At 36.9% G+C, this 16770-nt stretch overlaps 1 protein-coding gene across 1 annotated transcript in view; it reads right to left on the reverse strand.

The window, feature by feature from the left end:
- The window catches only part of RIMS1 (regulating synaptic membrane exocytosis 1), a 490811-nt gene that overhangs the window by 287697 nt on the left and 186344 nt on the right, over window positions 1–16770 (reverse strand). Inside the window, exon 2 of the mRNA XM_021693604.1 lies at window positions 1712–1925. Within this exon, the coding sequence (XP_021549279.1) occupies window positions 1712–1925 (214 nt within the window). The remainder of the gene's footprint in view (window positions 1–1711; window positions 1926–16770) is intronic.

Here is a 16770-nt window from a genome sequence, read left to right on the forward strand (position 1 = left end):
CAATACAGGGGCTGAGTCAGCATCTCCACTCCGCTGATTTGCACATTAGTACTCACTGCCAGGACCTTTCCGATTGGACAGTACCCCTATGCCAAATGGTTTGTTAAATATTTTGACTATCATTCCCAGGTATCATCTGTGAGAATTCATTTCAAAATAGTGCATTTAAGAACACCAAAGAAGAATTAACAAATAGGTCTCATGCACCTTTTTATGCGCCAGACGCTCTTTTGACCCCAGGTTGTTTTAAAAAGGCTTTAACATCACATATGATAATTTATTAAAAAGAGGAAAAGAGGAAAACATATTTGGCCATCAGGAAAAGAGGAAAACATATTTGGTCATCAGAATGGCACCTAAAGAAAAATTAAAGCTATATCATAAAGACCTAGATTTTAATTATCATAATAATCATAGACAATAATTATTACTATCCAGTTTCAAAGATAAAGAAGCTGTTGTTCAAGAAGGCCAAAGCCTTCCCAAGGCCACAAATAGTGGGCTCACCTTAAAATAGAAGATATATCTATTTTACTGAATATCTTAATTCCACTGGAAGAGGTTTTTAGAATACCCTGCTTGTAATTCAAATACACTACCAATGAATACAATGTTGATAGGGAGATTGATTTTGATTTTAACTATGATTTTCTCAATTAGGAAAACATCAAGAGTGTTTAAAGCTTCAGGTTATTTTTAAGTATAACTTTGTACTATGTTAAATTGCATGCATGATTAAATAATATATGAAATTATTTAGAGAAACACTGGGAATTCTTTAGGTATATGATAATTTTAACTGCTCTGTATTACACTGCAGACCTGTATTACATTGCAGACCTATATCAAAGAAAACCCACCCAGACATCCTCATAAATAATTCTATCCATACTAAGATAGGGAATATAATAAAGTACATTAAAATGTATTCTAAACTATTAGAATTTATGTAGTACTTCGTAAATAATATTTAGTCCTCTTAAATGAGCATCTGAGTGCCTCAAAAATTGTATATATTTAAAGCACTGCATAACAGAAGACCAGCTCTTATTTAAGCCAAACAAGGAAACTGCATCAGATTGAAACTGCATCTCATAGAGAAGAAAATAAGTGCAAAAATCCCCCCAATTTATAAAAGTGTATTTTGACATACTCTTTAAATATCCAAATAATTTCCCTATGAGAAACTTAGTGCTGCATTACTTTACCATGACAAGAAATAGGAAATTACTCTCACAGAAACTAATCATTGCTTTATACATCTTATCTTGGGTTAAATTTAATGCCACACTGTTTACCTTACATTTTACCTTCATTCACTCTGAAACAAATGTTGCAGAACCTGAAAGGTTTTCTTCCCTTTTTACAAGAAGAACTGGCCATAGCAACTTGCAAGAGTTTCATAATTCATGAGACTAAATCTACATTTACTACATTCTTCAGAAAATAAATTTACTCCCACAGATAATCTGTTGGTTTTGAATGGGAATCGTTTATTAAGATACATATGCAAAGCATCTTTTTATGACTTATTTTCATCACTACTCCACTACTCTGAACTTTATGAAAAACACAGAAAATGCGAAAAGGGCACAGTAACGGGTACATTTATGCCCAGGTTGACTTTCTAACACGCGTGTGTTTTCTGCTTGGGAGGGGCACTGCTTTTTACCCGCATTCAGAGTGCCTCGCGCACTCAGGGAACACTCACGTTGTTGGAGCGCAGAGACACGCGGCCTCCACAGCGGGCGCAGAACTTGGTGCGGCAGTAGGAGCAAAGATGGCCACACCCGTCAGCAAACTTGGTTTTATGACAGATCCCACAAGTGGGAGCGTCATCTTTGTGCTCGCCCTGGTAACGCCGTGCTTCTTCCCCTATTTTTCTGACTTGTTCTTTATAGCTTTCAAATTGTTGATGCAATCTCCTGGGCAAAAGAGAAAATGGTAGCAAGCTAAGTAAATGACAAAAGACAAAAAACAAAAACAATTTTTCCTAACAGAATAGCAGTGCAACGGTTTGAACTATATCAGAACACACAAAGCAATTTTTCCCACTCATCTTACCTCCAATGGTAAAAAATGTATTTGCATGTATTCCATTAGTCCCAATTTTGCTTACTAGCAATGAACCATACATAAATAGACTCTATATAATCACTGTTGTGGTCCCAACAGTGGGATTCATGTATCTACTCCATGCGTCACCTTCTTTTAGACCAGCGGCTTTCAAAGTATTTGGACTGTGGAACTCTACAATTACACTCATGTAGTATACAACTGAAGCAAAAGTTATATAAAATACCTAGCCTAACTCTATATGATGTACTCTGGTATATTCTTTCTCATTCTATTTTAAGTTTAATACTGATTACAATTAAAAAAAAAAAACTTGTCACAGTAACTTGATTTGATGGCCCACAATTTAGCATGATGTATACTTGGAAAAATACGGTTTTAAACTACAATGCTATGTAATCCATGTTCCACAAAATATCTTCCTTTACTCCTACTGGAGACTATTTATATATTCAATATCAAGTGTCTGATTTCATATGGTATATAAAATGTTACCTTATATTATAATTGAGCTCACTAGTCTTTCCACATCACATGAAAAGTTCTAAACCACACCTTGCAAAATATTCAGATTTTTACATACCCCAACCTTGCTTGATCTCTCTCAGGTTATATGTATGAGAGCTGCTATCACTCTTTATTTAATGAATGCAACCAGAGTTGTTGAGGCAAACCATTTCCCATAAGAATGATCACACTTAATATGACTCAAGTCTCCTCCCCTCCCCGTCAGACCAAATCCCTCAATCTTAAATTGCTGCAAATAGAAACTGTTCGCTGTTCTGTACAGAACACTATGACATCCAGTGAAAGGATATGTCTTAGTTTCATAAATGAGAACTGAGAGAGTTAGAGTTGTCCCAGGACTAGCCAACAGCCGTTGGCCATTAAAATGAAGGAGAGAGTCCTGGGAAATCATCTGTGGACCTGAGCGAGTGTGCTGGATGCGACTGTTCCCTAGGACACAGAGTACACACACATGCTATTGTCAATAAAGGCAGTCAGCTTGATTCTCTACACCTGAGATAACTGTGGGACCTGGTACTCCCTGGAAACAGAACCAAATAAGTTAGGTGTAAGGACTGTAGTGTTTGCAGTACTGAGATTTCATGATATTTTTCCTTTAATGCCAACAGCTCCTGAGCAGAATTTTAACGATTACTTTAAAAATTCTGAAATCCCTTTCCTGCTTTGCCAACTGACACTTCTTCTATTTAATCCCATAATTAAAGCAAACACACTTGCACTAGGAAATAAAGTAGTTTAGAATCTGAAGCCCTTCCCAATTTAAAGGCTAGCTAATTTCAGTTCATAGAAAGAAATAGTGATATTATATTTAATGAGTGCAAGAATACCTGATCAACTTAAAGAGTGAAGTTATTTGGTACATTAAATTTTTTATACTTTAAGCACCATCAATCTAGGCTCAAGTTGGTAGAAAATAGCTGTGGATATCTATTATTTCAAAAGCAACCTTACAAAATAGCATTGGAAATCTTAAGGCTTCTATTAAAGAAAATAATTATTAAGGAGTGGGAGCAAGGAAGTATCTCTAATCAAAGAAACAGATATAAACTCTAAGCATAGAGGGAGTGCATGAGTAAATATTTATTGTGAGAACCAGCAAATCAAATTTATTTAAGTAAATATAAATGAGAGAGCTAGGCTAAGGAAAAAGTTTCCCTATAAACTTACTTCATAATACAACATATGATTTGGTATGGGTGTGGCAAACTTTCCAGTAAAAGGCCAGACTGTAAATATGTTAGACTTTGTGGGCCATATAGTCTCTTTTGCAACTACTCAACTCTGTTGTAGCATAAAAGTATCACAGATAATATGTAAATAATAAGCATAATAAGTGTGGCTATGTTTCAATAAAACTTTATTACCAAAACAGAAAGTAGGCCAGATTGGGCCCGTGGACCAGTTTGTCAGCTCCTGATTTAGTATATGCTTTATACTGAGGTATAATTGTTTCAAAATCCATTGTTCTTTAAAAATTCAAACATAAAGAACTTTTGTCCATCCTATAGGTCCCAGTCGAAAGGGGCCTTTTATACAATACTTACATGCAGGGCCCTGACCACTGAGATGAAAACTTACCCTGCTACGATCGCATAGCATTTTATTTGGTTACTCTTAGTATGTTTACCCATATACCATTAGTATTTCTGAACATGACATCTTGTGACAAGTGCTTCGCCCCACAGCTGGTGAGGAACATTCACACAAGCAACATTGCAAACTCTACCAGGACTCACATCCTCCTGGAAGCTACCCCTTGGTGGCCCGTATACATCTGGACTCTCCTCCTATGTGTATTTAAAAGTCCTTCCTGGTTTCGGCAATAGCCCATGGTTATACTACTGGTTTGGACATTCCCACAGGGAGAGAACTGGGAGGGGTGGGAATCATGCTGTTTCTCAGCCCAGAACTCTCTTACATCTTCAACTCTTTCTTCATAGGCTTCTTCCTCTCCTTACATGTGGGACTCCCTTATTCTTCACTGAGAGAAAAAGTCCAACCAAAGTCCCCACCAACCTCTCTAACTTATTTCCCACTGTGTTCCTTTATATCAGCACTCACTATAAAAGGAATAAAGGATGGAAAGAAGGCAGGGAAGGAGGAAGTTACAGCATTTATTACTCTTACTTCTTCAAAATCTACTTACTCTGTAACCTTCTGCAATGCTCTACTAAACTCTCTTAAAAATCAACCTTAATGCCCTTTTCTCAATTTGTATTCCCCTTACGTTACCTCTGATATCTCACTCTGTCAAGATGTTGTCCTCATAATAAATTTTGCTTTTGGAATCAGGATATTGGTAGTGAAACCATAAACAGCATATTTATTTTTTGTATCTGATGTTTTAATGCTTTAATCCATATCAAATATGTGACAGTACTCTATTATGAATAATAAATGGAAATACATATTATATTGTACAGTATTATAAATGCCAGTAAATGTCAGTAAATGCAGGACTGCAAATGTAAAATCTTTTTTTGTGAAATTTAATTGTATATTTTATTTTTTATAATTTTTTTATTATGTTATGTTGGTCACCATACAGTACAGCGAAATAAATCACAGAAAGATAATTGTATATTTTAATTTTAGAATTAACACTATATTTTTATTGATTAGTAAGGTTGTTAATATATGTGATCACAAAGATCTCAGATTTAAATTATCTAGATAGAAAATGAAGTGTTATAAAATATGTAAAATACTATAAAAAAAAAAGCATTGATACAGAAACCTTGGTTTTCTCCTAGGATGTGATTTTCCCCCCATTGTTTCACTATGTAATAATCATTGCATTATTTTAACATCAGTGCACTCAAGAAATACCAAGATTCCAGCTGTAAACAAGTTGTTTGGGTGATTAATGGCACATATTTGAAGGAAATAAAGATGAATGCCTAAAAATCTAAAGATCATTCTCTAAATGTCTAAAAACATCATTCTATAAGTGCAAAATAATTTAAACAGAAAATCACTGATGACATTCTTACCTATTAATAAGTATTTGTTGATCACTTGCTATAAATAAGATACATAGCAAGATGCTAAATGATCAGTAATGGTAGAATGCAGAGAAATCTTTGTAATTGGCACAGTACCTCATTTATTTCTATTTTGTATTTTTCCTTCCTCCATCCCCAAAGTGGTCAGAAGCTGGAAGACAATTCTACCTTTTTTCCTGGCTATTCTTTTCAAAGTTTAGGCTAGATTTGCCTAGAGCCCGAGGGGTTGGGAGCTAGTGCTTTGAGATTTCAAGACCTACGTGTTAGGAAGGAAGGAAGGTAAGAGCTTTCCCTAAGATGAAGGGAGGGCAGAGACTAGGGTAGTTTGCACATAGCACTCTAAAACGGAGAACTGCTTTGGGATGTGCATACAATAGTGAGAAGGCATGATTACTGAAAAACAGTAAGAACGGCCTATGTGTTCCTTCCCAACCTTGACACAGGACACATAAAACAGAGCACAATAAAGGCCCCATGAAATTAGTGGCATGAGATTAAAGCCAGGAGAGCTTTTCTGAGAAGGTCAGGTTGTTTAAGTGCCTCCAATAGCCCTGGGGGTGTCCAGGAAAAAGACCTGACAATGAATGAAATTAAACATTTTGCTAGTGAACAGGTTGGAGGCTTGCTTTAAAAGAATTTGGCATCATCCTCTATTGTCAAAAAATTCACACTAACCTCAACTCTAAAGCACAGTTCTTTATTCCAAGGAAGGTACAATCGACTTAGGAGTAAGTTATATGTAAACATAAATTAACAGTTTAGGGCAACATACACCATGTGACAAGGGATGGAAGTAAATAGTTCCCTAGAGAGTAATAGTTCTGGGTAAAATAATCAGGGAGATTTCTTTGGTGTAGCTAGTCAAAAACATTTTTTAGATGATTTACAACTTGGACTGTTTACTGAATACTGAAAGTACAGTACATGGTAATGTTAGTAGAACTACCAAAGCAAAGAAATATGAAAGCATGCTAAGATAATAACACGATTGTGAATGCTCTCAAAGTTCTCAAAAATGTAAGCTGAAATTATCTTTTAGTGTCTTTGCATATCAACAAATAAACACCCAGTTTTTATGTTCTAATGAATGATAGCCCAATAAACACACATAACTGACTATAAAGACATATGTGCAGTTAAAAAATGATTTCTTGGCCCCAAAACACAGTTGTCCCCTTCTTAATGAAACTGTCTCTCTGATTCTACTAACAGAGGAGCAGTAAAATTCCACTGCATTCCGGTGGTGACTAATTTTTTATAATGATGCTTGGAAATAACAGTCCCTTGTATTAGAGTTGAGTTGGAAATAACATCACAGTCTTTTAGGCAAAAAGATGAAGTTATGGAATTTGGTGCTACAAAATTGCTGGAAGGGGGACAGAAGTGGGTTCTTAGCCTGATTTCCAGGAAGGATCCCTAAAACAAAAGCATAAACCAACTACTCAAAGTTCCTCAATCAGGAAGTTGCAGGATCAGAAAGCCATTGCCAAAATTGCTGGCGTTAGAATCCCACCACGTCAGCTGATGCATTAGGATCTGGAAACCCCCACCACAGCCACTCTGAGCCTGCCAGAGAGACCAGCAAAATGGTTGCCACGCATGCTGTGCTTGGCCCTCCATTCAATTCCATTTCAACTCGTCTCATACAAGCACATCTGACTGGTGGAACCTAAACCACATCAGGAATTCTAGCTGCAAGAGAATCTGTGAAATTTAGTTTTGAGATTTCTGGCTTCTGCCTAAACTCCCTAGGAAGACTCTGGGACAGATGTTGTGAGACTCAGTCCTCTACTTCAGCTACAATCCTCTGATTCATGTCAAATTTCTTAATTCCTTCCACTGCGCTTGAAGTGAGCAATAGACAGCAAATCAAAGTAAAACTCAGACTCACATACAAGGGCACATACACAAAAAACAAGCCAAAAAACCTTTTTGTAGTGACTAGATGCATAGCACAAATCTACCACCTGTGGTGAAGACTCTTACTATTCTTCACTTGGATTATTTTGTCAACTTTTTATACTAGGCTCTGGCCAGTGGATTTCCTCACTAGTTCATCTTTCATATGATCTGAATGATCTTCCTAACAAAGTGAACCGATTGTGTCAATCCATTGCTAAAATAGCATCTGCAAGATACAGTCCGGTTCCTCATCCTGGGGTGATTCTCCCTTTGCTCGCACTTACTTATCTATCAGCATCTCTCACAAGCATTTCTCATAGATTGTATACCTACCATTGTATCAAACACAGTACTCCTAGGCTTACAAACATCAATTCGACAAACATTTATTGAGCTCCAACTACTTGAGTCTCTAGGGGGTACAAAGAAAACAACAAACAACATAAGAGGATACTGAGTTTTACTTATTTTATTGCTTTATTCAAGGCTTTTTGATAAGTGCCAGAAAATGGTCTTTTTCTTTTGTATATGGGGAATATGTGCCCACATTAGAGACTGATTTTTTCTTTTCAAAGCCTAATGTAATTTAATCTTAAACATAAAACTTGATTTGTCTTAACAAAATGTAACCTTCTAGGCCCTGTGCACAAAATTAAGGAAGGTTTATGATATGCTCTTATTGACTAAATAGATTTTTGTTGCTTAGAGGAACAATTAGTCTTGGTTAAAATGTGTTAATGTATTTTTGTGGTTTTTCAGATTATATTATACATATATTCTTATTTTATTTTTTAAAGATTTTATTTATTTATTTATTTATTTATTTATTTATTTATTTATTTATGAGAGAGAGAGAGCACACAAGTGGGGGGGGGAGATAGAGGCAGAGGGAGAGGGAGAGGCAGGCTCCCCGCTGAGCAGAGAGCCTGACACAGGGTTCGATCCCAGGACCCTGGGATCATGACCTGAGCTGAAGGCAGATGCTTAACCGACTGAGCCACCCAGGTGTCCCACATGTACCCTTATTTTAAATATAAGTTGTTGGGCGCCTGGGTGGCTCAGTTGGTTAAGCGACTGCCTTCGGCTCAGGTCATGATCCTGGAGTCCCTGGATCGAGTCCTGCATCGGGCTCCCTGCTCAGCAGGGAGCCTGCTTCTGCCTCTGACCCTCCCCCCTCTCATGTGCTCTCTCTCATTCTCTCTGTCTCAAATAAATAAATAAAATCTTTAAAAAGAATAAATAAAAATAAATAAATAAATAAATATAAGTTGTTTACAGGTGTTTGACATATATGTAAAATATTCTTCAAAAGGAACTTATTTTAATTGCACATTTAACAATAATTTGTTAACCTAAATTGACTTAAGTTCATTTTTCACTTAACATCAATCTGTAGGAATATAAGATGCTACTTCTCCATATGACCATGTTAGCTTTCTTTGGAATTACACTTTTGTTTTCTCCTTCAACCCTTGTGAATCATACCTGGAATTTAAGAAATCAAGTTGTACAAGCTTGAAACCAAAGCCCCCTACTTCTTTGCTAGGACTTGGAGTTCATTACTTTGGAATGATTCAAACTCCATTCTCAGAATGAGAAAAGATAAAGGAAAGATTCCAAAACCCAATTTTAAATGAAAATATTTAGGAAAATAAGAGACCAAAGAAGAGGCACTTTGAAAATCATTATGCATAGTTTTTCTCATTTTATAAATGAGAAAACTTGGACCCATTACTTTAAGTTACTTACAGAAGGTTGTAAAACTAGTTTGTGATAATTAGGTCCTCTATTTTCAACTTTCCACTACACTTTCCTATCTTCAGAATACTCACTTGAATATGGCTAAAGGAATGAAAAGTTGATTTGTGAAGGATGTTTCCTTGGTGTTCTTAAACTGCATCGAAATCATCTAGGGGACTTTGTTAAAATGCAAGTCCTTGGACTAACCAGGGCTTCTGATTTAGTAGATATGGGATAAATTCCAGGACCCCGACTTTTTAAAGGTCAACCCGGGTGATCCTGGTGTAGATTATCTGGGGACTGTAGTATAGTAGAGATCCATATGCTAAGGTTAAATTTGAAAATGAAGGCATTTTTTTCATACATCTTTCATCACACTTGATAAAATTAATCTTCATCACATAAATTTTAATCATAAGTGTAAAATTTGAGGGATAATCTATACAAAAATATGCTGAAAAATTTTAAAATTTTGCCATATAATTTAATTTGATGTCCACCATTTTTAAAAACTTACAATATTATGAATCACAGATATGTACATGTTAGTATTTGCAGGCTTTTTAAACGATCATAATAGGAGTTAGGAGGAGGGAGGGATAAATAAATGAGGCACAGAGGATTTTTAGGGCAGGGAAACTACTCTGTATGATACTACAATGGCGGATACACGCCATTACACATTTGTCCAAACCATGGAATGTGCAACACCAAGAATGAACCTTAATATAAACTGTGGACTTTGGGTGGTAATGGTGTGTCAGTGTAGGTTCATCAATTGTAGCAAATGTGCCCCTCTGGTGGGGGATTTGGATAATGGGAGAGGCTGTGCATGTGTGGGGCAGCGGGTATACAGGAAATCTTCCTCTTTTTTTAAATTTTATTATGTTATGTTAATCACCATACATTACATCGTTAGTTTTGTTTTTTTTTAAAGATTTTATTTATTTATTTGAGAGAGAGAGAATGAGAGACAGAGAGCATGAGAGGGAGGAGAGTCAGAGGGAGAAGCAGACTCCCCGCCGAGCAGGGAGCCTGATGTGGGACTCGATCCCAGGACTCCAGGATCATGACCTGAGCCGAAGGCAGTTGCTTAACCAACTGAGCCACCCAGGCGCCCCTACATCGTTAGTTTTTGATGTAGTGTTCCATGGTTCATTGTTTGCGTATAACACCCAGTGCTCCATGCAGAACGTGCCCTCTTTAATACCCATCACCAGGCTAACCCAGCCCTCCACCCCCCTCCCCTCTAGAACCCTCAGTTTGTTTCTCAGAGTCCTCAGTCTCTCATGGTTCGTCTCCCCCTCCGATTTCCCCCCCTTATACTTCCCCTCCTGCTATCTTCTTCTTTTTTTTTTTTAAACATATAATGTATCATTTGTTTCAGAGGTACATGTGATTCAACAGTCTTGCACAATTCACAGCGCTCACCATAGCACATACCCTCCTACCCTCCCCAATGTCTATCACCCAGCCACCCCATCCCTCCCACCCCCACCACTCCAGCAACCCTCAGTTTGTTTCCTGAGACTAAGAATTCCTCATGTCAGTGAGATCATATGATACATGTCTTTCTTTTTTTTTTTTAAGATTTTATTTATTTATTTGAGAGAGAGAGAATGAGAGAGGGAGAACACTTGAGAGGAGATAGGGTCAGAGGACGAAGCAGACTCCCTGCCGAGCAGGAAGCCCGATGCGGGACTCGATCCAGGGACTCCAGGATCATGACCTGAGCCGAAGGCAGTCGCTTAACCAACTGAGCCACCCAGGCGCCCTGATACATGTCTTTCTCTGACTGACTTAGGAAATCTTCCTCTCAATTGTGCTGTGAACCTAAAGCTGCTCTAAAAATAAAGTCTATAAAAAAACAATTGCTGTAAAAAAAGGCTATAATATATATAATATATATGTAAATGTTATATTTATATATAATATTATGTATTTCCTAAACATTTCAGTAATTCATAAATTTACCTCAGATATTACCGAATAACTTTTAAAATTACAGTTGAAAAAATTATTTTTCCATTTGTGTCTAAAACCATTTTTAGTCTGTAGTTTAACAGTATACTTTTTACTTATTACAAATGTCCAGCAGATGGCACTAAAGATTTTAATTTTGACACTGAGTTCTTAAATAGTTATTTAATTTTATTTAAAATATCTAATGTGCTAAATAAAATTGGTTGAATCAGCAGGGGGTGTAACTTTTTAGAAAAAAATGTGTTTTCGGAGGTAGCTGAAAAAGAACAAAAAAGAAATTTATAAAGTGTTGGAATTTCTGCTCTTTTGCAGAGGACCATCATTCTATGTGCCCTTTAAAAAATTATATATTAAAGGTTTTGTCAGATATTTTTCTTTTCTTTTTTTTGTCTTCCATTTAGCACTGTTAAAGATGTAGTTCATCCAATCAGCATCCAACAGTGTTCTGAAAGCAAAATAAGAGCATAGCTGATGATTAGCTATTAGTGTTTTATAGCCTGTTACACTTCAGTCAAGCATTTATTTTTAATTCTGTTTTCAATTTACCATAGGAGGCCACTCCTGAGTAAGCATTAAAGAAGACATCTCAGGACACAGAGGCCCACTAGCACATTTAAATTTTTGCTCCACTTCATCTCCCGGAATGCACCATCACTGTGCTTCTGGGTGTTGGGAGGCACCTCATGTGAAGAAGATTTGTGTGTTAGTCCTTAACAGATGGCTTCTAAATTATGGAATAATAGCATTGCTTTCTAATATTCGAGATCTATCAGAGGTCTAAAACTGAAAATTGGCACAGGAGGGAGTCATTTTATTTTTTATTTATTTTTTTAAGGATTTTATTTATTTATTTGACAGAGAGAGACGCAGTGAGAGAGGGAACACAAGCAGGGGGAGTGGGAGAGGGAGAAGCAGGCTTCCCGCCGAGCAGGGAGCCCGATGTGGGGCTCGATCCTAGGACCCTGGGATCATGACCTGAGCCGAAGGCAGACGCTTAATGGCTGAGCCACACAGGCGCCCCTGGAGGGAGTCATTTTAATACTTTGACAAGCAGGTTATCTCACTCAGCACAGTTCAAGAGAAGAAAATCAAGTGAAAAGAACAGAAACTGTAAAGTAGCATGTCAAGTAGGAATGAAATTTTAGAAAGAAATGAAGTTGGTTTTTAAGAAAATACTCTAATCGGTAATGTTGATGCTACCTGCATCATAGATATGAAATTGATCGATATTAAATACATCTAATTACATTCCACATGAACTTGCCCAGAATGTGTCATTCGATCATGTTAACTGACTTAATGAAGGGCAATTTTGAAGAAGGTGGTGCCTACACATATGATAAAGCCAAAGCGTTAGGTACTCAATTCATGCCTGTACATCACACTGTAAACCTTATCTTTCTGTATTCTTGACTATTTTCACCAGACTTGCTATGTTTTATTACTGTGGGGAAGGGAAAAAATAAACTCACTTCACTTCACAATTGCTTTCTAGAAGGGATTAAATATAAAAATTTAAGTCCATGACCATGAGGCTATTATTTAAACTCTATTCTTCAGTTTCCTCATTTACAAATTGGTGATAATAACAGCAACTTCACAGGATTTGGGGGAGGGTTAATTGAGATGATCAACGTGAAGTGCTTAGTACAGTGTCTAGCACATGGTAAAAACTCAATGTTAGCTATTATTATTATACATACACATAGATAATACATGAGAAAACAAAGTACTTTGCTTTTAAGTTTTCGAGTACACTTGGCTGATAACTTTGGGAAGCAGCTATGACTGGCCAGATTTCTTGGCATATAGGTATTAGTATGAGTGACTTAGATCATCTATCAATTGACCATGGATAAAGAGCATAAAGGTCATCTTACAAGATGCAAGTCATAGAGAAAGGTGAGCCTGCCGGCAGTTTTTGTTTCATGGGAAGTCCAGAAGATACATCCACTGGGGGGAGCACACATAATTTTGTCTGAAATTCTTTTCAACATTTTTTAATGGTTGTTGCTAACTTGTATAAAGAGAAAGGAAAAAAAAAGGGAGGCTCTAAAATCTGATATTTTAAAAAAAGACTATTTTCATTTAAGCTACTTTGAACTGAGTAATACAGACTGCCTAAATCACAAGTATTCTCAGTGCTCTGAAATGGTGGATGAAGGAATGATATATAGAAAACTTCTAACGTGTCAGAAAGTTGTGTTCCCTTTTACTTTTAATATCTAATAAATTTATGCACATTGGATGTATTCTCATTAGTGAGTTAACCAAGTTTTGCTGCTCGTTCATTTGAATGATAAAATATAATCTGGGATGTGGAGGCGAAAGGGGACCTTTCAGTGTAACTTGGACAAAGAATCACTATCTTACATTTGTAATATTTGATCAGAATAATTCCTTTAAAATGTGAATAGACCCATGAAGCTCTGTAAGCTGCTCTGTTTCCAAGAAATCAGAGCCATAAGGGGGAAACAAGAAGTGCAACGTTCCCTAATTTGCAGGCATCTAATGACTCTGTCTCCATGGACCGATCCTTCAGTTGGTCAAGCTTAGTGCTTCCCCATCCCAGCTACCAGGCTCGCTACTGGACCACCAGTAATATCCCTGTCTTGTCTGGTCAAAGGCGCTATCTCATCTATTTATGCCTAGAGAGCGGGGTAATGAAGACATGTCAACCCTCCTCCAGGTGGAGAAAGGAAATGTTTTACCGTCTTCTTGCCCCCAGGAACTAAGGGTCCTAACATATTTCTTTGGTTTGGGATTTAATCCACATGTGTAGCAATACTTGAGAAGGCAGCAGAGCCCAAGGGTTCTGGGGCCAAATATCCTTTCCTGAGTTCTTCTTTTTACTAGCTTTTGTGGGCTGGCAAGTTATTTAACACTCTAATACTCTACTTTTTCATCTCTGAAATAGAGATGGTAATACCTACCTATTTACAGGATTGTTGTGGGGATTAAAATAGCTAATACATGTAAGGCACTTAGGTATGGATGTTACTAAGTACTCTGTAAAACATTAGCTATTTTTTATAATGTACAGAGGAAATACTGAAAGAAAATCAGATAAAGCATCTGTTTTTGTTCTGGGCCATCTAACATTATTTAATTGCAATATGTAAGTAGGGTTTAGAATTATGAAATAAAGTATCTAGGTTGAGTTCAGATTTTTAAAAGCAGCTCCAGCAAATACCCTACTTTTAAAGCCTGAATTAAATATCTGAGGACTAAGAAATGTATTCCAAAAAGGTTTCTTTTTCATTTTTTAAAAGCAGAGAAATACAAGCTTCCTGAATTTCACTTGCACAGTATACTGAATTACTCAGCCATCATTAGGTACAATATTTTCTAAGCCATTCTGGAGTACATTTCAAGACAAATGACAAGATGTAATTTCCTTCCCATTATATTTGCTAATGGTGACAACTGTTTTCATCCTTTAATTAAAATACATTGTTAATATGCATTTAAGACCTAACTATCATCTAAATAATATAACAGGTGTTGTAAATAACTTAAGTTCTTTTATGCCCATGAAAGGGAGATCATAAAGCAGATAATTCCAATAGTTTTGCAAATGCACAAGCTAAATTTTCAGAAAATATAAGAAGACTTTTTAATCTACACAAATGTATTTGTACTCTGTATCTCTTCCATGTGACCCAGAACCCCTACCACTATTTAATCAGCTCCAGACAACATCTTCTACCCTCACCAGCCACTGCCTGAGAATAATCAAGTCTATTTTTAAAACTTACCATCTTATATTTAGATACTAAAAATGTGTCATAATCAGCTTTCAATAATCATGGTGCACACAAAGCTAGAAATAGTCCATTTTACCTTTTCTAATATTGTATTATCTATGAGAAACTTTGAATAATATCAAGGTACTTTAAGTTTGAACTGCATTTAATTCAATTGAATATGCTAGAATCCTGGACCAGAAAATGTTGACGTTTTTGTCACTGTAATGATCTATCCAATTAAGCACGATCTAATTCCAGCTCAATAATCTGATCAATTTTGCAGCAATCAGTCAAAAAGAGAATGGTTTGCTACTGTGATGGTCCCAGGTTTATAATGGTTTGCCAACAGCAATATGAATTCAGTGGAAGCCGTACTTCAAATTTTGAATTTTGATCTTTTCCTAGGCTAGCAATGTGCAGTAATGTACTTGCTCATGATGCTGGGCACTGGGAGCAAGCTACAGCTCCCAGCCTACCATGCAATCATGAGAGTAAACAACTGATACACTTACAACCATTCTGCGCCCAAACCACCATTCTGTTTTTCACTTTCGGTAGAGTATTCAGGAAATTACATGAGATATTATTCTACCTTATTATAAAATTGACTTTTTGTTAGATGATTTCGCCCAGCTGCAGGCTAATGTAAGTTTCTGAGCATGTTTAGGTAGGCTAGGCTAAGCTATGGCGTTCTGTAGGTTAGGTGTATTAAATGAATTTTTGACTTAACAATATTTTCAACTGATGATGGGTTCATTGGGATATAATCCTATCGTAAACTGAGGAAGATCTGTATTTCACTTAGAACTAACACCCTATTTCAGACTTAGGTTATTGTTGTTGTTATTTCTCTTGAGCATTTGATTAATCTCTTCTGATAGATCATCTTAAACTTAAAACCTGGGTCCTATCATCTCTTACCCAACTTAGTAACTCCTGTATCAAGTCCTACAGAACAGGCAATCAATATATATCTAGAGTTTCATTCAGAATCTATTCAGTGGAGTGGCTCAGAAAGACATGTTGTCAGTCCTTAAGAAGAATCTACTCCTTCCCCTTCTCATTAAGTTGCACTGTCCTTTGCCCCTCTTAGGGTTAAACCTAGTAGCCTAACTGAAAATACTGTAGCTACGCAGAGCGAACTTTGTATTTTACCATCATCTGAGAATTCTGAATGCTAAGTAATGTTACGGTCACTATTGATTTCCCTGCTTTTCAAAGTATAAATGGGGAAGTCAGGGAAGGCCTGACTGAGATGGTGAAATTTGAGCTGACCTGAGGGAGGTGAGAGAACAAGTCACTAAGAGTGGACTTGGCAGAGGGAACAGCAAGGGTGGAGGCCTGAACGGGAGCCTGTCTGGCGGGTGTAAGGAAAAGCCAGTTGGCTGGCATGGCTGGACAGGCATGAGCAAACAGTACAGTTGTGATGGGGGTGGCCGGTGGGGGACATATGTAAGTCTCATAGTCATTGTAAGTATTTGGTTTTTCCTCTGGGTGAATGGGAAGCCACTGGAAGGGTTTGAATGGAGGAATCAGACAACTAGACTTATATTTTCACAGGATCCTCGTGGCTCCTGTGTTTGTAATAGGAGAAGGTGGGTTTGAAAGCAGAGACAACAGTCAGGAGGCCATGCAAGAGTCCAGGTTGGAGATGATAAAAGTCTGAACCAGAGCTCAGGGGATGGAGGTGGTAAGAAGTGCTTAGATGCTTCTTCTTCCTTTTATTTTGCTTTAAATCTTCCCCAAGCATGTGCAGGTAGGCATATTTTTATTTTCATGACTGTAAT

This window comes from Neomonachus schauinslandi, chromosome 8 (genome assembly GCF_002201575.2).
Source record: "Neomonachus schauinslandi chromosome 8, ASM220157v2, whole genome shotgun sequence".
Lineage (NCBI taxonomy): Eukaryota > Metazoa > Chordata > Mammalia > Carnivora > Phocidae > Neomonachus > Neomonachus schauinslandi.